Source organism: Catharus ustulatus, chromosome 26, assembly GCF_009819885.2.
Source record: "Catharus ustulatus isolate bCatUst1 chromosome 26, bCatUst1.pri.v2, whole genome shotgun sequence".
Taxonomy (NCBI): domain Eukaryota; kingdom Metazoa; phylum Chordata; class Aves; order Passeriformes; family Turdidae; genus Catharus; species Catharus ustulatus.
In genome coordinates, this window is record NC_046246.1 from 4,164,476 (window position 1) to 4,187,236 (window position 22,761).

Here is a 22,761-nt window from a genome sequence, read left to right on the forward strand (position 1 = left end):
GATCCATTTCATTTGCTAGGAAAAATTGGATTGGACATGCTGTATTTTGCAGTTATGTTCCAGTTCATTCTTAATGTCCCTTGCTCGTCTACTCTGTATAATGTCGAGTCTTTATTCCTCTGAAAGAGGTGAAACTGTGCAAAATCCAGGCAGGGAGGGTTGTGAGTCAGCCTGCACAGGACTGCAGAAAAGCAGGAGGATGGTCCCTTGCAGCAGCTTGGAGGAAAGCTGTGTTTCCACCCAAAAATGAGACAGAGCAGAGGAAACCTGCAACACTGACAGACAAAGGGAGGGAAAAACAAAAAGCAGAGCTGTCCTGCTACCCCTCATGGAACATGCTGGGCGAACTGGGATTGTGAGATTAGGCTGGGGCAGTGGGCCAGGGCAGCCTGGAGTTGTAGGGCTGTAGGGCTGGGGGGGGGGGGTGTCACCCTCCCCAGCACAGCACAGCAGTGATCAGGAAGGAGAAAAGGGACTTTGCAAAAGACTCTGGGCTTTGGGAAACCCCCAGGAGCTACCCTGCATTGGCACCTTCTTCACCTTCTCTGGGAGCACAATCAGCACCTTCCCAGCTCTGGGGTCCTGCTCAGCAGCACCCTCAGAGCCCTACAAGAAGCAGAATTGTCCTTGCAAGATGTCCAAGACCCATCCGAGTCCTTCACTGCCCCAGACTCTGTACAGCATCTGTCTGATGATGAGGGCAAACCAAACCCCTCTCTGGGGCCTCTCATGGACAGGAGGCATTCATTAAGCCACCAGTGCTGATGATGAACAATTATTCACTTTTACCTGCTGTCCTGAGGTCCCAGACAGGGCCCAGGACTGTCACACAGGGGGCTGCCAACACATACTCCCAGGTGCCTGGTTTTGTTTCTGGTTCAGCCTGGCCAGGACAATTGCTGGGGTCACCTGAGCACAGGAGGCTCAAACACAGCTCCCTGTTACCTGCTCTTTAACATCCCTGTTTAAGGACCACTTGTGTTTTGCTTGTGTTTTGCTCTGCCAAACATCCTCTGTGTCCTAACAGTGATGTGGTCCTGCTGAGGACCTCAACACCAGAGCTGCCCCCCAGCTACAGGGAGCATTCACTGCGAGTCTGGGCAAGGTCTCCACTCCAGGGATCACTTCTTGCACATGGACCCAAGCTAGAAATCTCTGGAAAACTGGGTTTGTAGCAAAGGTCCCAGAGCTCCTTCTCAGGAAACCCCCAGCACCAGCAGGAGCATGTGAGGGGTTTGGGGCAGCAACTTCTGCTCCTGAGGGTCAGTGACAAATGAACTGGTGGAGCAGGAGATGAGAGCACTGAGACTAAAGTATGTGAGCAGAGCTCTTCCCTAATCAAAGATGAACCAGTTCTTCTCCAGAAGTTCAGCCCCCATCAGCACCTCAGTGAAATACAAGCTGCTGCTGTTAATTCCTACATCCCCTTCTCAGAAGGAATCTCCTTGCTATGAATCTGGAGAGCCAGGCAGGGCTTTGAGGACCCTGCTGAGGGGTGGGCAGGGAGTGTGGCAGCCCCCTTGCTCCTCAGACCTCCACTCTCACCATCCCTGCTACATCTCATGGCAGGAGAGAGGAGGCTGTGCTGGGTTCTGGCAGCACAGCAGCCAACTAACAACCTTATGAAACATTTAATTTTATTGCCAGTATTTTGGGGTGAGATGAATTAATGCTGTTAAATAATGTATACCATGGTCAGGTTTGCAATGGCATTATGACATTTAAACTGTCAAAGAGAAATAGAATGTAGATCTGCTCCTCTGGGGCCTTGTCCATCTTGGAGCACAGTGAACAATCATGTTGCTCCTGGAGATCTTGTCCTACTGTTGGAAATTCAATGGGAGATGAAGGACGGTTTGCTTTGGGTGCTGCTGGCTGCAATCCCACTCCGTGCTGGGATCTCAAACGCTGGCAGAGAGGGGACGTTAGATGATGCCACATCCACCTCTCTGGAACCAGATCATCTGTGCCTGTGGATGCCAACTGCCAGGGGCAGAACCTGTGGTTGGGCTTGCAAAGCTTGGGGTGGCTGAGGACAGCCTGCAGCCTTTGAAGCCTTGGCCACGCTGCCAGGGCACCGTCTCCCTCGCGTGGGCTGAGCCAGCCGGGCGTGCTGGGGCCTGTGGACTGGCACACATGGAGCCAAAGGTGATGCCCACGTGGCAAGAGGCTTCCAACAGCTCCAGTGCCCTCCCCTCCTGAACATGCAGTGCTCACTGCTGTCAGTGATCAGTCTTGGGGAGGCAAAACAGTCTTTTTGGGGATGCTCTGTGCAAGAATGTTTGGAAAGTGCCCTGGGACAGGAAAGCAGTGATTCTGCTCAAGGAGCTCTGCCATCTCCACTGGGATTCAGCCTGGACACGTCTCAGAGCAAGGTGGGTGTCTCACCCCTTCCACTGTCGACTCAGGAGCTGTGAGGGGCTCACAAGGAGAGTATTTTGTTTCATGCAAAGAAACAAGTGAATGACAAGACATCAGGGTCTCAGGGAGGGTCCAGCTCTGGCAGTGCATGGATGGACCTGCTCAGACCTGAGGGGACTTTACACCAGAGAGTGTGAGAATGAGGTGCAGATGCTCCTCTCTAGGCACCTGCTGGTGGCCAAACTCCACTCTCTAAGATGTGGTGAAAGATAAAACTGGAGGACTTCCTGGGCTCTTAGTTTGCTCCCGGGTAGCCTCTCAGGGAATTAAAGACCAGCAAGTAAAGGCTTCTGGTTTAGGACTGTGCTAGTGTTGGCACTGTGGGCCCAGGCTGGATCTCTGCTCTGGTGTTGTGGGAGCTCCAGGCACTGCCACAGCAATGAGCCATGGCCAAACCAGACCAGCTGCCCATAGCAAGCCCACTGCACTGGGGATAGCAGAACATCCTCCTGCTGATACAGGTCATATCTCTCATTAGTGACAGCACTAATTAGTGGCTGTCATTAAGAGGAAACCCACACCGCTGACCAGAGGCAAGACAGCGTACAGGACTGGGAACACTTGAAGGTAAAGGCTTTGAGGGTTTGGGTGGTTTTGCTGCACTGTATTCCAAACTTTTCCTGCTGGTGTTTCCCTGTGGTGCAGGGATGTGTTCCTGGCAGGCTGAGGAGCCTCTCCCAGCCCAGCTCCACTAAGTTCTGCTCTTTTCCAAAGCCAGGAGGCTCATTTGCCTGTTTGGCTCACACTGCTCTACTGGGAGCACCTGCCTTTGTTCCAACTTGTGCTGGCTGCTCAGGGCTGAGCTGAAAAGATCTAAAGATACTTTCCCTGAGCAACAGCCTCCTCTCCAGTTGTGTAAGGCACTTGCTCTAATAAAGCAGCGAGCCAAAACCACAGCATAAAGCAGGAATACACTCAGAGCCAGCCCTCCTTTTGAGTCAGCTTCGTGCTTGATTTTCTCTTGATCAGACAATTCCACAGCCCCCTGCGATGAGTTCTGATCAACGCCTTGGGCTGGCAGCAGAGCCGGGCCCGGCGAGGCAGCAGCTCCCAGAGAACTCCTCGGCTGACACCTGGTGGAAAAGCAGGAGCAGGGACCGCTGCTCGGATCAGCCTCAGCCTCAGCAGCCGCCCTGTGCAGCTGCTCCCCCTGGGAAATATCCTCGGGATAACCTGGGACCCAAGAACTGGAAGGCCAAGCTGTAAAGTCGGTGCTACAAGAGATTTACTCCATGGTTCGTGTGGCCTTTCTCTTCTGTAAAGCAAGATGTTCTTTTGTCTGCAGGGAATCAGCAAGGGGGAATTCACTCATTTTGGCTTTCACACCCTAAAGGGAGCAGAGGCAAACTGAATCCTTCAAGAGTGGAAAACTCTCCCTGTATATCCCATCCTGGCAGTGAGAGGGAGCAAATTGAAAATCACATGGATGTACTTTGTGCAGGTGTTTCATGGGGAAAAACAGGCAAAGCAAGTGGTGCTGGGAAGGTTTTCTAGGTGTGAACTTGGGATGATGGTACCAGTGGTGAGTATGAACTGGGGGATCATCCAGCAGCATGGCATCTTCAAGTCACAAGGAGTTATTTCCAGTGCTATCAGTAAATAATAAAGCTTTTCCCATTTCTGCCTTTTTCAGGGTTCTGTGTGTAGTGCCAAGTTACTTACTAACATGTGCAGGACTCAGAGAAAATAAGGTGAAAACCTGCAGGGCTTACTTTGACAAAACTGTGACCCTATTAATGGGAGAAGCAAGCTGTCAGGGCCCTGGGCAGAAAGAAATCCCAGCACTGAGGAGTCTGAAAAGCAAACTGACAAAATGTCTTTAATAACAAAACAGGCTGTTTTTACAGAGAAATCCTCACAACAGGTCGAGCAAGGGCATGGTGAAATGTTCTGAGGCAGCAGCAGTCCTGCACACTGGTGGAGGCAGTGCTGATCACTCCAGTTTTGTGAAGTTTGGTCATTTAAATGATTTTTTTTGTGCCCATCTGGCAGCAAAGAGCACAGCAGAAGTGTTGAGGTGTCTGGCTTCATTTCCCACCTGGATTGCTGCTGGCTCCTCCCTGCTCGGCCAGACACTGTTCCAGAGCTGCCATTCCATACAGACTGGCCCACTCTGTGCCATGGTGGGACAGGATCACATCCCTGCACTGCTCACTGGCTCTGGCCAGCTCCACCAGCACGGCCTGGAAAGCTGTGACAAGCTCAAAATCCACCGAGGAGGGAACAACGCGGGACAGCAACTGCGAGAGCCCCTGCAGCCAGTGCGCCTGGAGAATGGTGTGTGGCAGCCAGGGGAAAAGGGGGATGCAGCCAGCCAGGGCCTGCATTCCCAGGAACCAGAGCTCACAGATGTCATCCCAGGCACTCACGTAGGTGGGCGACACCACCATGGCCAGGCCATCGCTGCTGGGGTCTGCCTGGGCCGTGTGGGCCTCGGAGAGGAAGCGAATGGCAGCTCCAAAAAACTTCTCAGCAGACTTCGTTCCCTGGAGGGCTGAAAGGAAAAGGAAATGAATTTCACAATGCAGAGATTGCTCACTCAAAGAAGGGCCCTGAGGTGGGGCTGTGTGGAGCAGTACAAAATCTTCCTGCCCTAGAAATCTCTTCATCCCAGTACATCAGCCTGCTGAATGTTTCAAAAATTCCTTGCTCCTGAACATTTTTGGTTTATCCCTTTTTTAATAGCAAACTGGACCAGTTTTCCTTATATTTGCTTTCCCAAACTCCTGGCTCCTGATCCCTGCCCATGCAGCACAAAGTGGGTTTTGCCAATGGGAACTTCCTTTACCTGGTGACCCCTTGAGGATCCTGGCCATCATCAGGCCCAGAGTGGCCACATTTGCTGACAGAACCAGGTGATGCTTCTGAGGCAGCAGAAGTGGAAGAGAGGTCAGCAACACATCCATCAATGAGGAAAAAGTTTTGTCACGCCTAGAGAGAAAAATAAACCCTTTTTGGCACATTTCCTGAGCAGAGCCAGAAGCACCTGAGGATGTTAAGGTTAAAGAAAGCACCAAAAATGTAATGGAATTGGGGTTGAAAAAGGAACATCCCTTTTCAGCATAGCATGTTGACATGCACAAAGCATCCTTTCTTCCCACTGCCAACCCCAGAGCCAGCTCCCACAGCTCTGTTACCTGACCAGGTCCGGAGCAGTCACAACCAGGTTAAGGAAAATCCCACACACGGTCTGGAGACTCATTTCAGTGCTTGTCAGGGGTGCTGGGGCCGTGGACTTGGAGGTCAGAACCTCCCACTGCTGCAGGAAGTACTCACACAGCAGTGCTGGTGCCCCTTCAGAGATGAGGATGTCCCGGGGCCTGTCCTCTGCTGTCAAATGGCAAAATCCAGGTAGCAGAAATCTGGAACAGGAAAGAAATTGGGAGCATGAGGAAGAATGGGTCTAAGCCCTATATTTACATCCATCTTGGGGGAGAAAGCCCCACAGAACTGGCACTGCAGGGACAGTGAAAATAGAAAAAAATATTTGAGCAGGTTTGTGTTAAAATGCAACAAATGTGTGCTTAAAATGCTCACCTCAGAGCATCCTGGGGTAGGGCAGAGCCCTTGGTGCTGTCCAGCTCTGCCTGGGGAAGACTCACAGCTGGGCTGCCTTCCTTGAAAAGCTTTCTGGCATAATCAACAAGGAAAGGCAAGAGCTCACAGATTTCCTGCTTGAGGGAGGATGTCTCTTCTGCCATCCAAGCTCCAAGGACTCGAACAGAGGCAAAGATGAAAGGATCTTGCAGCTCCTCCTGTTTAACCTGCATGAAGAAAGCAAAGTGACACATTATTTTCACTGTACATCAACTACCACAGGTCTAGAAACCACAGTGGGCTAAGAGGCAGAGTTTGCTCCACACAGAGACACCCCCTCCCAACCTGCTCTTTGTTAAAAGCCCTGCATTACCTGTCTCAAGTAGAATATTACAGCTCCAAATGCCTCCTCCATAATCCTCATGAGCTGCATTTTCTGCACATTTTCTAGCAGAGGGTTCTCTTCCCTCAGGCACTCCTGGATCCCCATCTCCATAAGGACATAGCAGGCTGTCATCACCTCTTTCTTCCCCTCCATCTCCATGGGATCTGGCTCCTCTAGGGTCAGGCGGACCTCCACACAAGCCAAGTTCACCAGCAGGGCCAGGAACTTGCTGCCAGCACTCCCTGCTGGGATCCACTCAGCCCCATAGGCTTGTACAAGGCCAGCTGCAAGCTTCAGAGCAGGGTCCCGCTGTGACTGGCTGAGTTTACTGCCCAAAACATCAGCCAGCCCTTTGTAAAGTCTGCAGAGGCACTCAGAGCCCTCCGAGTTCTCTGTGAGAGGAGGTGACAGGGGGATGAAGTGAGGCAGAACCTCACACAGCTCAAATTTGGTCATGTCTTCAGCCTTGAGGAAGTCACCAGAGAGCTTGCTGAGCACAGCCAGGAGCTGTGGAGCATCTCTCTGCCAGCACTTGGCCTCTGCTATGGCCAACAGCCCCACAAGCAGTGTGAGGGCACGGTCAGAGCCGTGACCACCATTCAGGTAGGCCTGGCACAGGGCAGACACTGTCCCTTTGGTCACCAACTCCCTGGGACCCCTGGCCGTGGCCAGGACAGCGCTGAGGCACTGGTACACATCATCGACCATGGATGTGCTGTCTGAGTCACAGGGGGAAAGCAGGATCTCATTGAAGGTCGGGATTTTGTTCAGGATCTGGGAGTGCCCAGCTAGCTCTGGGTCGGTGCAGAAACAGGCCAGCAGGGTGAGGCCGAGGGCACGGAAGGTGTGCGGGGGGCAGCCGGCTGGGGGCTGCCGGGAGGTCAGCAGGCGGGTCGGGAATGTGAATCCGATGGCATCGAAGATCTGGCGACGGGTCTTGGCGTCCACCTCTCCAGCCTTGACTGCTTTGGTCACCTATGAGGCAAAACAAGAGTGGGTGTAAGCATAGCAAAAGGATTTGGTACGTATACAGGATGGAACTGTCGCAAATCAGAAGCCAAACCAACTTTAATTAGTGCAGGGAAGTGCCCACTGAGCTGGCACTTGGCCCAAGTGCTAATCCAGAGATTTACCACGGTGCTCCAAAAGTGTGGCAGCACTGACCGACCCTCCGCACAGCCAGGGCAGTGCCAGGCTGCCTCGCTTTGCTGAAGGGAACCCCAAAGCTCTGAAGCAGCTTGCTCCGAGCTCCCAATCCCCCTCTCCGCGCGTCCCCCAGGCACTCCCGTGTCCAGCAGGCTGCTTGGCCTTCCCTTTGCGATCCCGCGGTTCCTTACCAGGAGCAGCGCTGCGAACTGCTCGCTGTCGTTCCTCGCGTCTCTGAGCACACCGAGGCACCGCTTCAGCGTGGCGTGCCCATCCCCGGAGTCCGAGGCCATGGCCGGGAAGCGCGGCTAAAGGACTGGAAGGGAACACAGACAGCCTCTCCTCAGCCCCTTCCCTCACGGCTCCAGCTCCAGCCCCTCCCCTCACAGCGCCCCGCCTGCCGGCGCGCGCCACCTGCCGCCTCAGCCAATCCGCGCGCCGCCCCCGCGCCGCCGGCCAATCGCGTGCGGCCTTGTTGGGCGGTGCTCGAAGCCACCGCCTCCGCGCGGAACTGTGGGCAAATCACCTGTGGCTGCGCGGCCTTCGCGCCCGCCCCGCCCGGTGCGACCGGGACAGGCGGCGGGGAGCGAGCGGCAGGGACCTGCGGCTCCGCAGCCCTGGCACTGCCCGCACAGCCGGACCCAGCCCTGGTGCCGGCAGGCGGCGGTTCAGCTTCCGGGTGAGCGTGCGCGGGCGCTGCCATGGCCGCGGGGCAGGAGGCCGCGGTGCCCCCGGGCCCGTCGCGCTGGAGCCCCGGCCGTGCCCGGCGCCCGGTGCCCGCCTGAGCTCGCCGAGGAGCCGCTGAGGAGCCGCCGAGCCTCGCCATGCGCCGTTGGTACGTACTCGCCGGCGGCACGGGGCGCTGCCGCCTCCCGCGGGGCCCGGGCCCGGCCCCGGGGGCTCCGGCCGGGCAGGTGCGGGGACCGGGGGTCTGGGGCGGCGGAAAGTTTCCTCAAGGACCTGTTGGCTGAGCAGGCGCGGGGTTATCCCCGTGAAGTTTTCCTCGCTTGTGTGTTCCTCTTCTGCTGCGGACGGTTGAGTGCCGTTCCTTGAGGTGTAACAAGCTCAGAGTGCTTGAGGAGCGCTGGTGGATCTGGCTGTAGCAGCATTCCCTGTAGCAGCATTTCCTTTGGATTCTTCAGAAGTGGCAGATTTAGTGCCATTTAGTACCTCATGATGCTTTCATTGCTCCGTTAAAATACATACCGTTTATTACCTGTGTAATAATTAATGTTCTCCTACCGCATCACCTAGAGATAATTTACATTCAATTACCATATGAGGCTATTAAATAACCTTTAGCATTAGAAAGGCAGAGAAGTTTGGCGATCCCTGACCTGTGGAGCAGAATAAGGAACAAACCAGGGCGTTAGATCCCAGTTTCCCGGCGTTGTTGTGCTCTCGTTTCCCTTTTCTGGCTGGCACCAGCCAATACAGACGTGCCTGCAGTGACATTGCCAGGCAGATGTGCAGGGGTTGTCACTGCCTGTGTTATCCTCGTGCTGCTGCCTGGGTGTCCAATCCTCAGGCACATTTGAAACTGAAATTTCCCCAATGCCCGTTTGGAATCCAGTGGACAGCTACTGTGATACCAGATGAAAAATGGGGTCTGGAGGAGAAAACCACAAGGGAAAGACCTCTGCACTCAGCACTGGGAGCTGTGCCGCTACAGATTTCATTTGGATATCAGACATTGATAGTTCCTTAGCAACAGCTGGACTAATCACAGCTGATAAGACATTTCTTTTCCACCACAAATGCTCTGTTCGTTTTGCAGTCTCGCTGGATCTGTACAGGAACATTTCAATTGCCACAGGATGTTTTGTGTCTCATATCCTACATGTTTCTAGAACCCCACTGCTGCCCACAAAGGCCATGGAGAAGAGGTTGGAAGCCAAGCCCAGCATCAGCGCCTGGTTCCTGTCACGATACTGCCTGGGAAAAGCTGTGAGGGAGCTGGGAGTCCTGCAGCTGTTCTACCTGTGCACTTGCCTGTGTGCCTTGTGCTCCAATGCAGGTGACTCTTTTGTTCTCTCTGGGACTGTGTGTATGGGTTTTTATAGTCTTTATACCTCTTACTTTTTTAAAATATTCTGAGAGAAAAGGGAAATGATTTTATGGTAGACATTGTAGGGTTTTTTTTTATTGGTTTGCTTTTTAATTGAGTTTTTTAAACTAACAAACCAAAGCTGTTGCTTTCTTTTAAACCAAACAAAACACCACCCTTAGCAGTTACTAAATGAGCTCTCAAAAGTATACCTTATATCTCAGAGAGTGCTTTTTCTGACCTTAATTTTTGACAAAAGGAACAAGTGATAATCTGGAAAATAATTTAAGGAAAACGACCTGGAAAAGCAAGAGTGTTTTTTAGCCCTAAGGTGTTTAACGCTCTTCCCAAGAACAGTGTGTCAGAAGTCTTTATTTGCCTACTGACAATGGTTATGTTTGTTTTTTTTATTTCCTGTTCAAACTTGAGCAGCCAATCTCCTGCTCAAGTAAATAACCAGGTTACTTAGAAGTTTTCCTCTAATGGATTGTGTGATGTTTGGTTTGGGAAGGGGTTGGTTTGCTTTGTTTCCCAGTTATGTGGACGTGTTCTCCAGGTAGCTGCAGCGTCCCTGTTGTATTACTGGACCTTCCTGGACAGTTCCCAGTGGCAGATTTTATTAAGCTCATGAGCTGTGTGATCTTAATCAGTTAATTTAGACCCTGGAAAGACGTGTTTGTATTCCTGGTCCTAGCAAAGGGTTGTGTGTTTGAATGGTGAGTGTTTCCTTATCAGCTGGGCTTCCTGCATGCATTTCCTGGCTTTAGTAATTTCTTGGAAGTTTAGAGTTAGAGCTCCTATGAGACTCCTAGAGGGTGTTCTAGATGGTGTTGGTGTATTTAAGGCCTGCTCTGCTTGGAGGAGTTAAAGCCAGGACTCAAGAATTGTTAAAGTTGGACCAGTGCAGGTCTGAGATCATCAAGTCCAACGGTTAAATGAGTGAAGAGTCCATTAAATTAAGGTTTTTGCGTGTGCAGAAATAAATATAATTATATGGACATGGTTACCCTGATGTGGACATTTTTTCCATTGCAGAGTTTTTGTTATTTGGGCTTGTTTGTGTCACTGAGGCAGCGGAGTTTGTGAAGTTATGGCTGAAACGAGCGTGGTCATGTGGAGTTACGCAAGGGGGACTGTGTTGACATAACTGACTGACGTGTGGCAGGTTTAAAAAGTTCACAGTCAAGTCTTTAATCATTAATCTGCTATCCAGCAGGATTAACTGCCTGGGCAAGTCTGTAAACCTGAAGTTATTAATAGAAGCTGTTCCTGTGTGTTCCATTCCCCTGCTGCTCAGCAAAGCTGTGAGCTGCATCCCTGGGACAGGAACTCCTGAGTTCCTGGGAAGAGCAATTTTCTCCACTGATGTGACAAAAACAATACGGAAAAGTGACTAAGCACACCCACTGTGCAGGTGTCTTGTGACTTGTGTGGTGCTGAGCTTAGGAGGGAACTCATCCTCAGGAATGTTTCTCATTTCCACAGATGAAATGTCAGTGTAGACTCTGTTTTCTCCCAGAGCAAGTGAAAATCAGTATGTCTCTGTGGAAAATCCACATCTGGAATGCTGGGCTGGCACTCTGGGGCTTGCATGTTCACTTCTGTCATTCCTGAGAGTTACCTGAGTTTTAAGCTGTCCATGTACAGCAATTCAGAAGAACATACTGGCTAATTTCAAAAAACATGTCCCAAGTGGCCATTAGCAGAGTTCTGGAAATGAAATGTAGCCAAAATATTATTCAAATCTTGTTTTAGCAGTGTGTTAAAAGAGCAGCAGAATGCTCTCAGCATGATAGTGGTGTGTCATCCAGGCTAAGTCATAGCTCTGACATGCTGAGGAGATGTTTCTGGGGATCCAGGCTTTACATTTGAGATGAATAAATATAGTACATGTGTTATGTAGTGATTTGTCACAAGGGATATCTTCCCTGGGAATATTTTTCTCTTAAATGTGCCCCATTCTGTGTGTGCCCCAGTTCTAAACCTGGTACTAGAAACTGCTGCTGAATTTCACTGCTTCCATATCAAGCCTTAATTTGAGTGGTATGTGTGAGCCAGGCCTGACATATGAGGAGAGATGGATGAGCAGTGGTGGAGGAGGAAGGATTTTAGGAATGTGGGAAGCAGCACACTTCCCTCATGCACAGGATATATTAGGGACGTGATTCACCTTTAACAGAAAAGGAATTTTACAGGCAAAACATAAATCTGAGTGGATGAGATCCTGCTGAAATTCACAGCAATGTTGTAATTTTTCAATTTGTTATTGTTTCTCCAAGTCTGGAGAGTGTGTGTGCATACACGTGGGTTTGGTGTGTACACAGATTCCATATTCTGTTCTAATTCCAGCTCCATCAGGTTGGTGCCAGGAGCTTGTCCCTGCCTGTGGCTGTGACAGTGGTGCCAGGTTCTGGCTGTCCAGGCATTTCAGGTGTGATGTGCTTGGCTGTTGCCCTGGGCACACAGATTCCCTGTCTTCTCTCTCTGCAGGGGAGTGCTGTGTGTTGATGAGGTGTGACAAGGGTGCTGAGGCTTTTAAAGATGCTTTTGTCAACTCCTCTTGCTGTTGAACATTTGCAGAGTTTTTTTTACACATTTCATTGTTCAAGTGAGGAGCTTCTCTCCCTTCTGCACAGTGGTGGGTTCAGACACACAGGGAGCTCTGTCCCCTGTGGCTTGATCACTAAACTTGAGTCTATTCTCAATCAGGATATTGTAATTTAAATTCAGACTTTATTTTAATGGAGAAAAATGTTTCCCAATTGTGTTGTGTTCAAGAACTCCATTCTTTACAGAGAGGGTGCCAGATCTGGAGCATATTCTCCAGCTGCACAACTCCCAGCCCAGCAACACTGTTTGTAAAGTAATCTTCCAATGACCTATTATCACTTGGATGCTGAACACAGCACAGTGTAACAGTCCCATAGGTCATTAGGCTATTTTTAGGGAGTTCTTAATCTGCAGAGCTCTGAATTTTGGAAGCCTTTTAATCCATTGATCCCTGCAAAATTTTCATGCTAAGAAAAAAAGAATCCATATGCAAAGCAGTTGCTGCTTTACTGCAGAGCTGAGACCTGAAGTGACTTGACTTAACAGAAATTATGCCAAATGTTGGAGGGTTTTTAATGAAAAACACTGTGGCAGGGTAAGTTGCAAGGCTTTGCTTTGCAGAACCCTTTTCTAGAAGCTGTTAACAACTTCCCAAGTGGAGCAAATTCAGTCAGAATAGGCAACTGATGTCAAATATCAGCATGGAAGAGTTAAAAATGCCTCTGTACTCTTCACCAAGCCAGTGCCACTCCTTGCAGTGTTTTCTTTCTAGGCAGACTATGGGCAGAGAGGCAAGACCATAACTGGTTGGAGTAAATAACTGCAATTGGGATTTCAGGGTTCAGTTTCTGTCTCTGAACATTGTGTGACCTTTGTCCCAGTGCTCAGTGTGGGAATTATGGGCTCCTCTGAAACAGGAACATTTCTGTCTTCACTTCTGCTTCTCCATCCCTCTTGGAAAGGATGGTGGTGGCTTAGGTAGGAGGAGCAGATTGTTCCTTAAAATCTTGTGTAACTACTGGATAGTGAGGCCAGACAGAGATTCTGAGAAGTCATATTTACATTCCTATATCCATTCTCCCGTGCCCCAAATTCATCTTGGCAATAGTGGTGAGATCTATCATCCACTGCTTTAAAGGATTGAGAGTTATCTGTCTGTCTTTCCTCCTCTTTCCCAGATGCAAACTGGAACAGATCTAAATGTGAGCTGGGGAAGATCCTGCTTGGCAGCCGTCTGACATCGTGGGCAGGTCACCATTTGCAGCTTCTGGAAGGGTTCCATACTCTGAGCTCCTGTCAGACCACTTGCTGCCAGCACCCCACCTGTGATGCCTTTTGGTTCTTGGAGAATATGTGCATCCAGGTGAACTGCACCGTGCCTGGCACGTGTCAGGCCAACAAGACTGGCTTTTCAGATTCTGTTTTGGTGTTTTTAAAGAAATCGAAAAGCACAGAGCACTTGTTAAACTTCCATATGGAAGGTGGTGTGAAGCCTTGGAGTCACAAGTGGTTGGACTGGGATATCCCTGTCCAGAGGAAGAAAAGACTGAGGAGATCATTCCAGAAGTGGAGGCTGGCAGGTAACAGCGTGCAGCTCCTGAGAAGGGATCTGGCAAAGAGCTCCAGGAGCAGCCAAAGTGAAGCAGAGCGCTTGAAGGATCAGGTCCTGAAGCACTTAGTGGCAGACAGAGCTGCTCCTGAGAAAGAAAACCAAAAGCAAGACTTGCTGAAAAATGGACAGAATCCAAGAGAACAGAACCCCAGAAGTGCACTCCCTCCTAAGAGCAATAATGTGAACAGGTCACAGGATGCTGAGGACTTGCCCCAGGTAAGTGATTGCTGGGGCTGTCTGGGACAGCTGTCCCCATCCTCAGTCTGGTTTCAGGTGGATTTTGACTTGGAACTGCCCAAGTGATGGGATACCTTTCCAGGTTACCAGTTCTCAGCCTCCTGTCAACAAAGCATGGCCGGTGGTTGGGGTTTTGTTTGTGTTTTGGGGTAGGTTTATCCTCTCCCCTTTTTCTTAGGTGGGATAAAGGTGAGGCATGGTGGAGTCTGTGATAATGCTTATCCTCTGTATAATCACACAGTGTGCTTGCCCAGATGGGAAGGAAAGGTGACATGTCAGTGGGAATTGTTTGGGAGCTGAAAGCTGTTACCTGTAAAAGAACCTGTTCAGATCCACGCAATAAAATAAACTGTGTTCATTTAATGCTGAATCAAGGCATTAAATACATTATTTATTTTTATGTTATTTTATGGAGTCATGCATAGCACTCACAGTGTATTTCTATGTCAATCTGCTTGCTTGAGTTGGCATCTTAATGCCAAATGTTCTCTTTTTTGAAGAGTACTTCTGTTTCTCAAATCCACCAAAGCTTACCTTGGCACAGGGTGAATGAAATCAGTTTAGTCTTTACTCCAAATACATACAGTGTTAAGCCAGTACATCTTGATCTTACAGAGAATTTGGCACATTTGAATTGTTAAGTGATATTTGTATTTTCACATCTGCAAATAATTTTTTTAACCTTATCTCAAAAATGCTTGTGCACTCCTGATGGTGAAATATAGTTCTACTTTGTTAAACTGTTCCTGAAATAGCTTTTGCTGTGTTTCAGGGATTTGGCATTGTACAAAACCAGTGCCTGTGGTTCTGGAAATGACTGAATTTTTCAAATCCTGGTTGCAGGTAGGGCTGTGACTGCCTGAGCCACCACCCTGCAGCAGGATGTGGCAAGCAGCCAAGGGACACTGTTGAGAGCTCCCAGGCTGCCAGGGTGAAACCAGGCACTAAAACTTGACAAATGTTTGATTTTCCAGAACCCCCCCAGCACCTGGGGCCAACTTGAGCTCAGCTTTCTCTCTCCCCTGCAATGCTGCAGCCTTTCCACCCTCCTTGTTCTTTTCTACTCCCAGCAGTTGAGCTGAACAGGGTGACCCCATTCTCTCAGCTGTCACACATGTGAGCAGATGTCTTTGCAGCCACTCTTAAAAGTATTCTTTTGCTCTTGGGGAGCAACTTTTACATCTCCCTGCTTGTTCTGTTTGCAGTTTTGCTTTCCAGGTTATCCTGCTATTACTGTCCAGTGTGTGTCTAGTAAACTGGTTGTAAATATTAAATTACACTGATTAATCAATTCCTGAATGTTGCTGAACATGCAGAATTTCCCATCTTTAGAAATTGCTCCCATTGTCATTAATGTGCACTGTTGGATGTGTGCTGGGGAGAGGTTTTTACTCTCCTTGATGATATTTGCTAATAAGAAAGTCCATGTCTCTTAACAAAATGCAAATTCATAAAAATAAAAACTTTCTACTAAAATATAGGGGCATGATAGAATTCCTGGCATTTGCATTTTTGAGGTTTAGGATGGAGATTTTGAGGAGAAGGAAGAATTAAAATACCCACCTGGGCTAATTCTGGGATTATTGAACCATCCAACTTTACCTGCAAAATGCAAAGCCAGCTCTGCAGCTGTCCTTGTACTTCAAATCCAAGAGCAGTTTAATGTGAGCCAAGGATGCAACATTGGAGGATGTGTTCTTGGGGCATGGCCAGACCTTCCAGGAGGGTTGGTTATGGACCAAAATAAAGTTACACCCATGCTGAAATCACTAGAATTTCTCCTGGCTACATTTGGTCCAATCCATGGAGCACATGGCTGGGTGTTTAATGCTGTTCTTTAGGAAGAGTTGGAAAATGGGGACACTACTGGCTGTTCATACCTGAGAGCATCAAATACCTCAAGCAGGAAAGGACATTTGAAATCAAAGTGCTTTTTGTCCTCTGCTGAGCACTGAATGTGTGGAAGGCAAATCTTTTCCTGTGCTCTTGTAGGCTCAGAGAGAGGGAAAATGACAGTTTTGGGTAAACACTGCCTCTGCGGGTTTGAATTTTCCTCTTGCAGTTCTGATGGCTCCACAGCCATCTGCAATGGCATTTGCTTATCTGCAGTGATTATTTATTTCTGGTTTTACTGTATCCATGCTATGGAACCAGGATAAACCACAGTGCATCCTGCTCATCAGCCCTTAACTAAGGGAGATTGCTACTTTTTCATTAAAGTGAGTGATATTTTCTAGGCACCAGGTTTTTTCTGTCTCGTTGTAGAATTCCTTGTCAATTTTAAAATATAGCAACACATTTTATAGCCAGTCAGGAGAAGCATTTAAGTGCAGCACTGCTGCTGAGTGAGGCTGCTGCAGCACTGCAGCAGCTCTGCAGGCAGAGTGGGAAAGGCTGGAGCCAGAGCATTGCAACAGAGCCAGAGACCTCATTCCTGCTCTCACATCAAAGCCCCTGTTTGGCTCTTGCTGTCACACTTCCTGCAAGGGCTGGGTGCTTTTCATCCACGAGAAGCAAGGAAATGTCTCTCTTTACCACCAGCACTAACTCTGTAATGGTTTGTGACATTACCTACATTTTAGTGTCTTAAGAGTCTTCTCAGATGTGGCACTTACTGCAGCAGGGACATCATCTAAGCTGAGAAGAGCCCATTGTGTAAATTCAGATCAGGGCTATTTAAATTGAAAAATAAAAGTAAATTCCAGGACAGAGGTATTTTTCTCTCAAGTAACTTGGGCTTGCTGTGGATTCTGATGCACAGGGCTGCTCTGGTCCCTCTAACAGACATGGGACTCTCAGACAAGGACACTAGGCAATTTGTCTCAGGCCAAAGGCATTTAGGGGTTGGAATCAAAATTGTCTGAGGCTCCTGTGTTGACTCAGGCCAATGTGTCACTTCTCTCTATTTTCTAAGCTAATAAGATAGGACAGCTGGCAAACTTCTAGTCTCCTTGTCGTTTATCCCCAAGAATGAAATAATCTGTTCTTTGCTTTAAAGAATTCAGAGTTATGGAGCAAAGATAAGAAATGTCTCAGCTTGCAAGCATTGGAGGCATTTTTGACTGTTATATTGCCCCAGGGAAAGCTTATCTTATTCGAGCTCTCCACAGACATTTAGCTGTCAATTCATCCTGAAGACTTTTGGAAGGAAGAGGATCTCTCTTAACTGTAAAGTGAGGTTTTATTTGGATTTAAAAGTGAGTCAAGAAAGCATTCAGCTCACTGGAAATATTGCCAAGCAAAGTGGGGACTCTGCTGTGGCCAGCAGGTGAATGTGGATCTCCTGTGTGTTGTTTGTCACTCTTGTTTTTGTCACCCTTCTGGGTGGATTCTTGAGAAGCAAAAAGTGGTTTCCTATAGTGGTAGGAAGTCAGGAAACATTCTGCTCCTGTGCCTTTCCAAAAGAGTCTGTCTCACTTGAATTCCTGTCTGGTTGTTCCCCTTTTTTTCCTGCCAGCATTTCAAACTTGATCTTGAGGAAGGGGGATCAGTACCCTTTGAAGTTGTCAGTGGGTGGAAGGTGATACAGCTTGGGACATCCAGCTGTCCTGAGGCCAATGAGGAAGAACAGCATGCCAGATTTTTCCTGCATAGACTCCACAGAATCCATTTTTTTGTTTGAATAAGCCATTAACAAGTAACCAAATAAAGGAAGACAGCTTATGTCTGTAACACTAACAAATAGTGTTTGATTCTTTGCTCCATAAAGCTCAGATATTAATCAAACATTCTGAGAGCAAAGTGAGCTGAGAGGAGGAAATTATTTGCCCAAAGCTGAAACAAAAACCTTGCAGAGAAACCCTCAGTGCCTTCAGTGCTGCACCTGCCTTGGCTGGTTGTTCAGTGTGGGCAGCACACCTTTATTTTTACAACCAACATTTAGTATTTTCTAAAGCCCAGCCCATTTATTGACAAGGATGTTGCCCACCATGGTCTGGAGTGTTTTCCCAGTTCCTGTTTCCTGGACTGAATACCAACAGCACAGTCTGAAAACTTGAGTATATTTCCTTCAATATGAGTTTTTAATCACTCCTCTGATGGGGAGTAGTGATGGGAAATTCAGTTCCAAAGCACTTTCTGATTCAAAGATGGTAAATTGCTCCATTTTAAATATTTAGCAGCTGTTCTCAAAATAGAGTTAGCTAAAAAAGAGAAGGTGCTACACACATGGACTTCACGGTGGAGGGTAAATTGTCAGGAGTGTGGGCTGGCAGGCTAGGAACTGGAATGGAGCTAGGTAAAAGGAATTTTCTGATGAAAGAAAGGAAATTGTTCTGATTATTTTCAATCAAGTGGCTCATCCTGTGTGGATGTCAGCAAACCTTTTGCCCTCCAGCTCCTCTCCCTGTCCCAGCAGCATCTCCTGGGGCAGGCATGCAGGGAACTCTGTGTGTCAGCTCACCTTGCTTTGAAAAGCAATTCCAAAATAAATTTCCTCTTGCTGTAACAATTCAGTTATTACATAAAGATGCTACTGCAATCCTCCTGCTTTGTGTTGGCCAACTGCATGGCTTCAGGAAAAAGAAATCACAGCCAAAGTAAATGAACCCCAGTTTGTGGTCCCTGTCTTTAGGGTCTGTCTTATCCCACCTTTCTGTACTTTTAGCTCCCCTCACTGCAGTTTTGAATCTGGATCTTCTGTTATATTTGCCACATCAACAGCCTTGTTTAATGCTGTAGCTAAGTTTGGTGTTAACTGGTGTTCAGCTGGGGTAGAAATGGTCTCTCTGTTGTGGAGGAAGAGCATGGAGAAACACTTCAGAAGAGAGAAGAGGAAGCTGTAATAATTCCTTCTGGAAAAACAAAGGAGGGACTTTTCAGCCTCCATAACTGTGTAGGAGGAGAAGGGCAATATAAAACTGCCATTCAGTGTTCAGGTCAAACTCAGACAACTTTTTCCTTTACAGATCCACACAGGAACATCTGCACCAGCACCCTCAGTGGTGGCTACGTTCTCCAGCCCTGTGGCACTGGACTTGACAGCTCCAGGGAAGACTGAGAAGCCTGGGCAGCCTGATGATGCCCATGCTCACTCTGAGGTGTTTCCTACAGACAGCCCTGTGCCAGTGAAAAGCACAGCAAAGGCACAGGCAGCCACTTCTGTGCCCAGTGGAGTCCCCACAAATGGCAGTGTTCCTACAGGCCAGAGCAGCACTGCTGCAGCCCCAAGCACTCCTGCCACCACACCAGGTGAGGACTTGCAGGTCTCCAGCAAATATCACCTGCTCAGGCTTTTTCAAGCCAAGGCAGTGTGGAAAAATAGGAGATAATTGTGGTACCTTGGAGAAAATACTGAGCCACCTGTGTCAGAATGTGTGCTGTTGGATCCCAGTAACTCCTGAGGTCTGGAATGGGACTTGGGCATCATAAATCTGCATGTGACCATTGCATGTGAGGACAGCTGGGAACTAATGGGGATATCTTAATTGCCAAAGTGAAGGCTGAGATGTGATGTGGGGCAGAGTCCCAGGAAGTGTTTTTCCAGTAGCCTTGGCATGCTGCTATCCATCAATTCCAGCAGCAATCTTAATGTGTGCTCAGAGAAGGGTGTAACTGATTATTTTCTGTCCCTGAAGTGTCTCTGCACAGTTCAGCCGTGGAGAGCAGTGTACTTGGCTGTTAGCCATCAGCTTTGCAGCATGATGATGTTTCTGTTCACACTGCTATTTCCTAAAACAGACTGTTGAAAATGCATAAAGGCCAAAATGCCCTTTGGCAGCTCTGTTCCCTCAGGCAGGCTGTCAGCTCTCCCTGTAGGGCTGGCTACGCACAGGGAATGGCGTGTACTGCTCGTGTGCTGTCTCAGAACTCACTTAATCCAGTGTGCTGAAGCATTCACAGCTGAATTTCTTTTGAATTTAGGGTTCCTTTCCCTTACAAGGGAACAAATGGAAAGTATAAGGGAAGCACTGCATCCAGAGATGTTTTTTGGCAGGAAGCTCATTGGCTGCTTGTGCTGACAAGTTAATGGTTTGGGTTTTTTCTAAGGGCTTACCCCAGCTAAAAGTGGAAAATATACTTTAAACATCTTCCTTGGCTTGTCTGGGAAGACTAACATGGCCAGGGCCTCCTGGTTTTGCTAACAAATGCAGAGATGATGTAAAGTGTAGTTTTTCCAAGCTACCAAGTTTTCCCAGTATTTTTAAATCTGTTTGTGTTGGTTTTGTTTTTATTATTTCCTAATGAGATCTGATTTTCTTTTTGCCTTGGAACTCTTTGCAGATGAAAGACTGATGGAGGATTTGAGAGGGGAAAGAAAGGTGATTAATTCCACAAGCTGTTAAAATTGGAAGATAGATAAATAATAGATGGGAAAATAGCTGAATGTTTAAGGTCCTTTTTTTCCCATTTTTTGGAACTTGGATTTTTTGTGCATACCTCTGAAACATTGTCTTTGACAGGGTCAAACCAAAGAAAGCATATTTTCTATGCATGATTCTCAGATCCAATAATAAAAAGACAAATATAAAGCAAATGGGAAGAGGGAGATGAGGAGGCCAAGAAGTGTTTTTAAGAAGTGTGTTCAATTTTCTGATTATCTTAATGCTAATAAAAAGCAGAAAAAATATGTCCCTGGCCATAGTTTTCAAGGTTACCCTGTAGTCTTTAAAAGCAACCTGTCAGTTTATTTGAAATGGAATGGCAAGAAAATTCTTGAGCAGGGGTGGAAAAGAAAATACAAATAAAAGGACCAGGTTTGTATCTTGAACTTCCATGGCAGCTATGCAGGTTTAAAAAAGTTCTCTGAGCCCTCAAGCAATTTTTCAGAAAAGGAATTCTGTGGATTCTTTATATATTTGTGAAGCTCTGGAGTTGCAGGGTGGAAGTAGCAGTGTTTGTCTCGCAGTGCCATGAGCCTGCAGCTGAGTTCTCTGCCAAAAGCTGTCAAATCAAGCCCTTCCCATCCTGCTGGACCTGGGTGAAGAGACTCCTCTGTGCAGGGCCCAAGGGCCACATTTCAGCACAGTATCTGCAAAGAGAGAGGTGACTGAGTTATTTTGGGCTTGTGTAAAAATTGTAAACCCCCATTAGTGCTTTTGCATTGACAAACAGAGGGAAATCTGAAATGGGAGGTCTCTTGAACAGGATGTTTACAAAATACATCATCATTTATAGCTGGGGTTTATTCCATAAACTGAAACCAAGGTGGATTTATTTACTTTTTTTTTTCCTGTTCCTCTTCCAATTCTATGTCCCTTTCAGCCATGAAGGAACTGGTGGTTTCTGCTGGAGACAGCGTCGAAGTGACCCTGCCAAAGAATGAAGTTCAGCTAAATGCATTTGTGCTTCCTGAACCACCACCTGGTAAGGCTTCCCTGGGAGTTCTGCTAAGGGCTTGGGATGTGAAAAGGCAAACAGTCATTATGTATGGCATGCAATGAGGGCAGTCTTGAAAATGTCTTTTGTCAGAGAGCACTTTCCTGTGGAAATGTTTCATATGCAGTTACTACCTCGTGCTGCCTCTTAGAGAAAATAGCAGGACACAAAAAAATGGAAAGTGCTACAAAGCCAGTGGATTTGGGAGATTGTGGGAAGAGATGACACATTCTCAGGGTAGTGTGTGAGGAAGAATTGGATTTTTAGCATCTATTCTTGATGTTTGCTGATAGGAACTGAGCTGTATTAGCAAGTAATTGAAATCTAAATTGGGGTATTTGCCTGCTGAGGAACACGTTCTATACACTCCTCATTTCATCATGCAAATTGTTGGCAGATATTTTTAAAGTTCTTATCTTAACTGTCTCCACTTTGGCAGTGGGAGCTGCAGAGGCAGGTGTGTTCCATGTTGTGCAGCAGCAGGGATTGATTCATTCCTGTTCAAAAATTGGCATTCCTGTGTCTGCAGGATCTCAGGATGTGATAAGGCTTTTCTCTCTTATTATCCTGGAGCTGTGATTGTTCCAAAGCTCTTTATTGCCTTGGAGGCTGAAAGATGAGTTCTGATTCCAGAGTAAATGAGTTTAGAAGCACAGATTGTCTCTTTTCCTGGGTATATTCCCAAAAAGCCGCAGCCCAAGCTGTCTCATTTCTCCACAGTACAGCAGAATGTGCCTTGTAAATGTTTAATACCTTTGCAGTTCTTTAGTGTGGCAGAAAGACAGGCTTTGAAAACAAACATCTGGACCTTTTCTTTTTTTTTTTTTTTAAGGAACCACATATTCCTATGAGTGGGAGTTGATTACTCATCCAAAAGACTACAGTGGGGAAATGGCAGGGAAGCCAGACTCCCAGACCCTGAAGTTGTCTAAGGTAAAGCTTTGGCTGCTTTGTATCCTGTTGTATTAAATGCCAATGGAGAAAATGGGGACCCCAGCAGCCAGGAAAGACTTGTATGGGATTTCAGGATGAATAGGAAATTGCATGATGGGCAGGCAGCCAACATTTGACTGCAAGCCCTCTTCTGAGGCTCGTAGAAAAAGGACATCGATCTGGCACGAGGGAAAGAAGGAATTGATTTCAGGAGTTACAAGCTGCCTACAAGCAGTGTGACAAGGCACACAAATGGCAGAAATTAACAGGAGCAAAAGGTGGGAATATTTCTGGAACAGTGTGGTAGTCTGATTAGGTGTGAGCCTTTTACTGCCCACTGGAAGAGGAACTTGCTGCTTCCATTAACAAGAGCCCTGCAATACCTCGTGGCATGTCCCTGGCTGCTGCTTTTAGACAAGCTCTGACAGGGAAAGGGTTGCCAGTTCCTGCACATGGGGATTTTAACAAGGAAATTACTCTAAGTACTGTGAATATACAGTTCTGTACTTGAGACATTCCTTCCAGCAGCCTGGATTCTACTGCACTCAGGAGAAAAAATGTACAGGCTTTAGTGAG

General features: G+C 47.8%; 2 protein-coding genes across 2 annotated transcripts in view; one reads left to right on the top strand and one right to left on the bottom strand.

The window, feature by feature from the left end:
- Nucleotides 1-4,215: 4,215 nt before the first annotated feature.
- NCDN (neurochondrin) lies at nucleotides 4,216-7,855 on the bottom strand. Its single transcript, XM_033080667.2, has 6 exons — nucleotides 7,681-7,855; nucleotides 6,332-7,318; nucleotides 5,959-6,185; nucleotides 5,559-5,783; nucleotides 5,210-5,352; nucleotides 4,216-4,915 (listed from the first exon to the last, which is right to left on the bottom strand). Exons 1-6 carry the CDS (start codon nucleotides 7,780-7,782, stop codon nucleotides 4,449-4,451), a joined length of 2,151 nt encoding a protein of 716 aa, XP_032936558.1. The 5' UTR covers nucleotides 7,783-7,855; the 3' UTR covers nucleotides 4,216-4,448.
- A 163-nt stretch (nucleotides 7,856-8,018) lies between these two features.
- Nucleotides 8,019-22,761, top strand: part of KIAA0319L (KIAA0319 like) — a 29,651-nt gene continuing 14,908 nt past the window's right edge. The window contains exons 1-6 of the mRNA XM_033080666.1: nucleotides 8,019-8,324; nucleotides 9,340-9,506; nucleotides 13,265-13,914; nucleotides 18,843-19,125; nucleotides 21,139-21,240; nucleotides 22,085-22,185. Of these exons, the coding sequence (XP_032936557.1) occupies nucleotides 9,365-9,506; nucleotides 13,265-13,914; nucleotides 18,843-19,125; nucleotides 21,139-21,240; nucleotides 22,085-22,185 (1,278 nt within the window). The 5' untranslated portion in view covers nucleotides 8,019-8,324; nucleotides 9,340-9,364. The remainder of the gene's footprint in view (nucleotides 8,325-9,339; nucleotides 9,507-13,264; nucleotides 13,915-18,842; nucleotides 19,126-21,138; nucleotides 21,241-22,084; nucleotides 22,186-22,761) is intronic.

Bases quoted from the DNA above. Each gene is read 5' to 3' on its own strand.
- NCDN (XM_033080667.2), bottom strand. From the start codon at position 7,782: ATGGCCTCGGACTCCGGGGATGGGCACGCCACGCTGAAGCGGTGCCTC. The intron at 6,186-6,331 runs GTAATGCAGGGC...TTCTTCATGCAG, and splicing joins TAATATTCTACTTGAGACAG to GTTAAACAGGAGGAGCTGCA. The intron at 5,784-5,958 runs GTGAGCATTTTA...TTCCTGTTCCAG, and splicing joins CTACCCCAGGATGCTCTGAG to ATTTCTGCTACCTGGATTTT.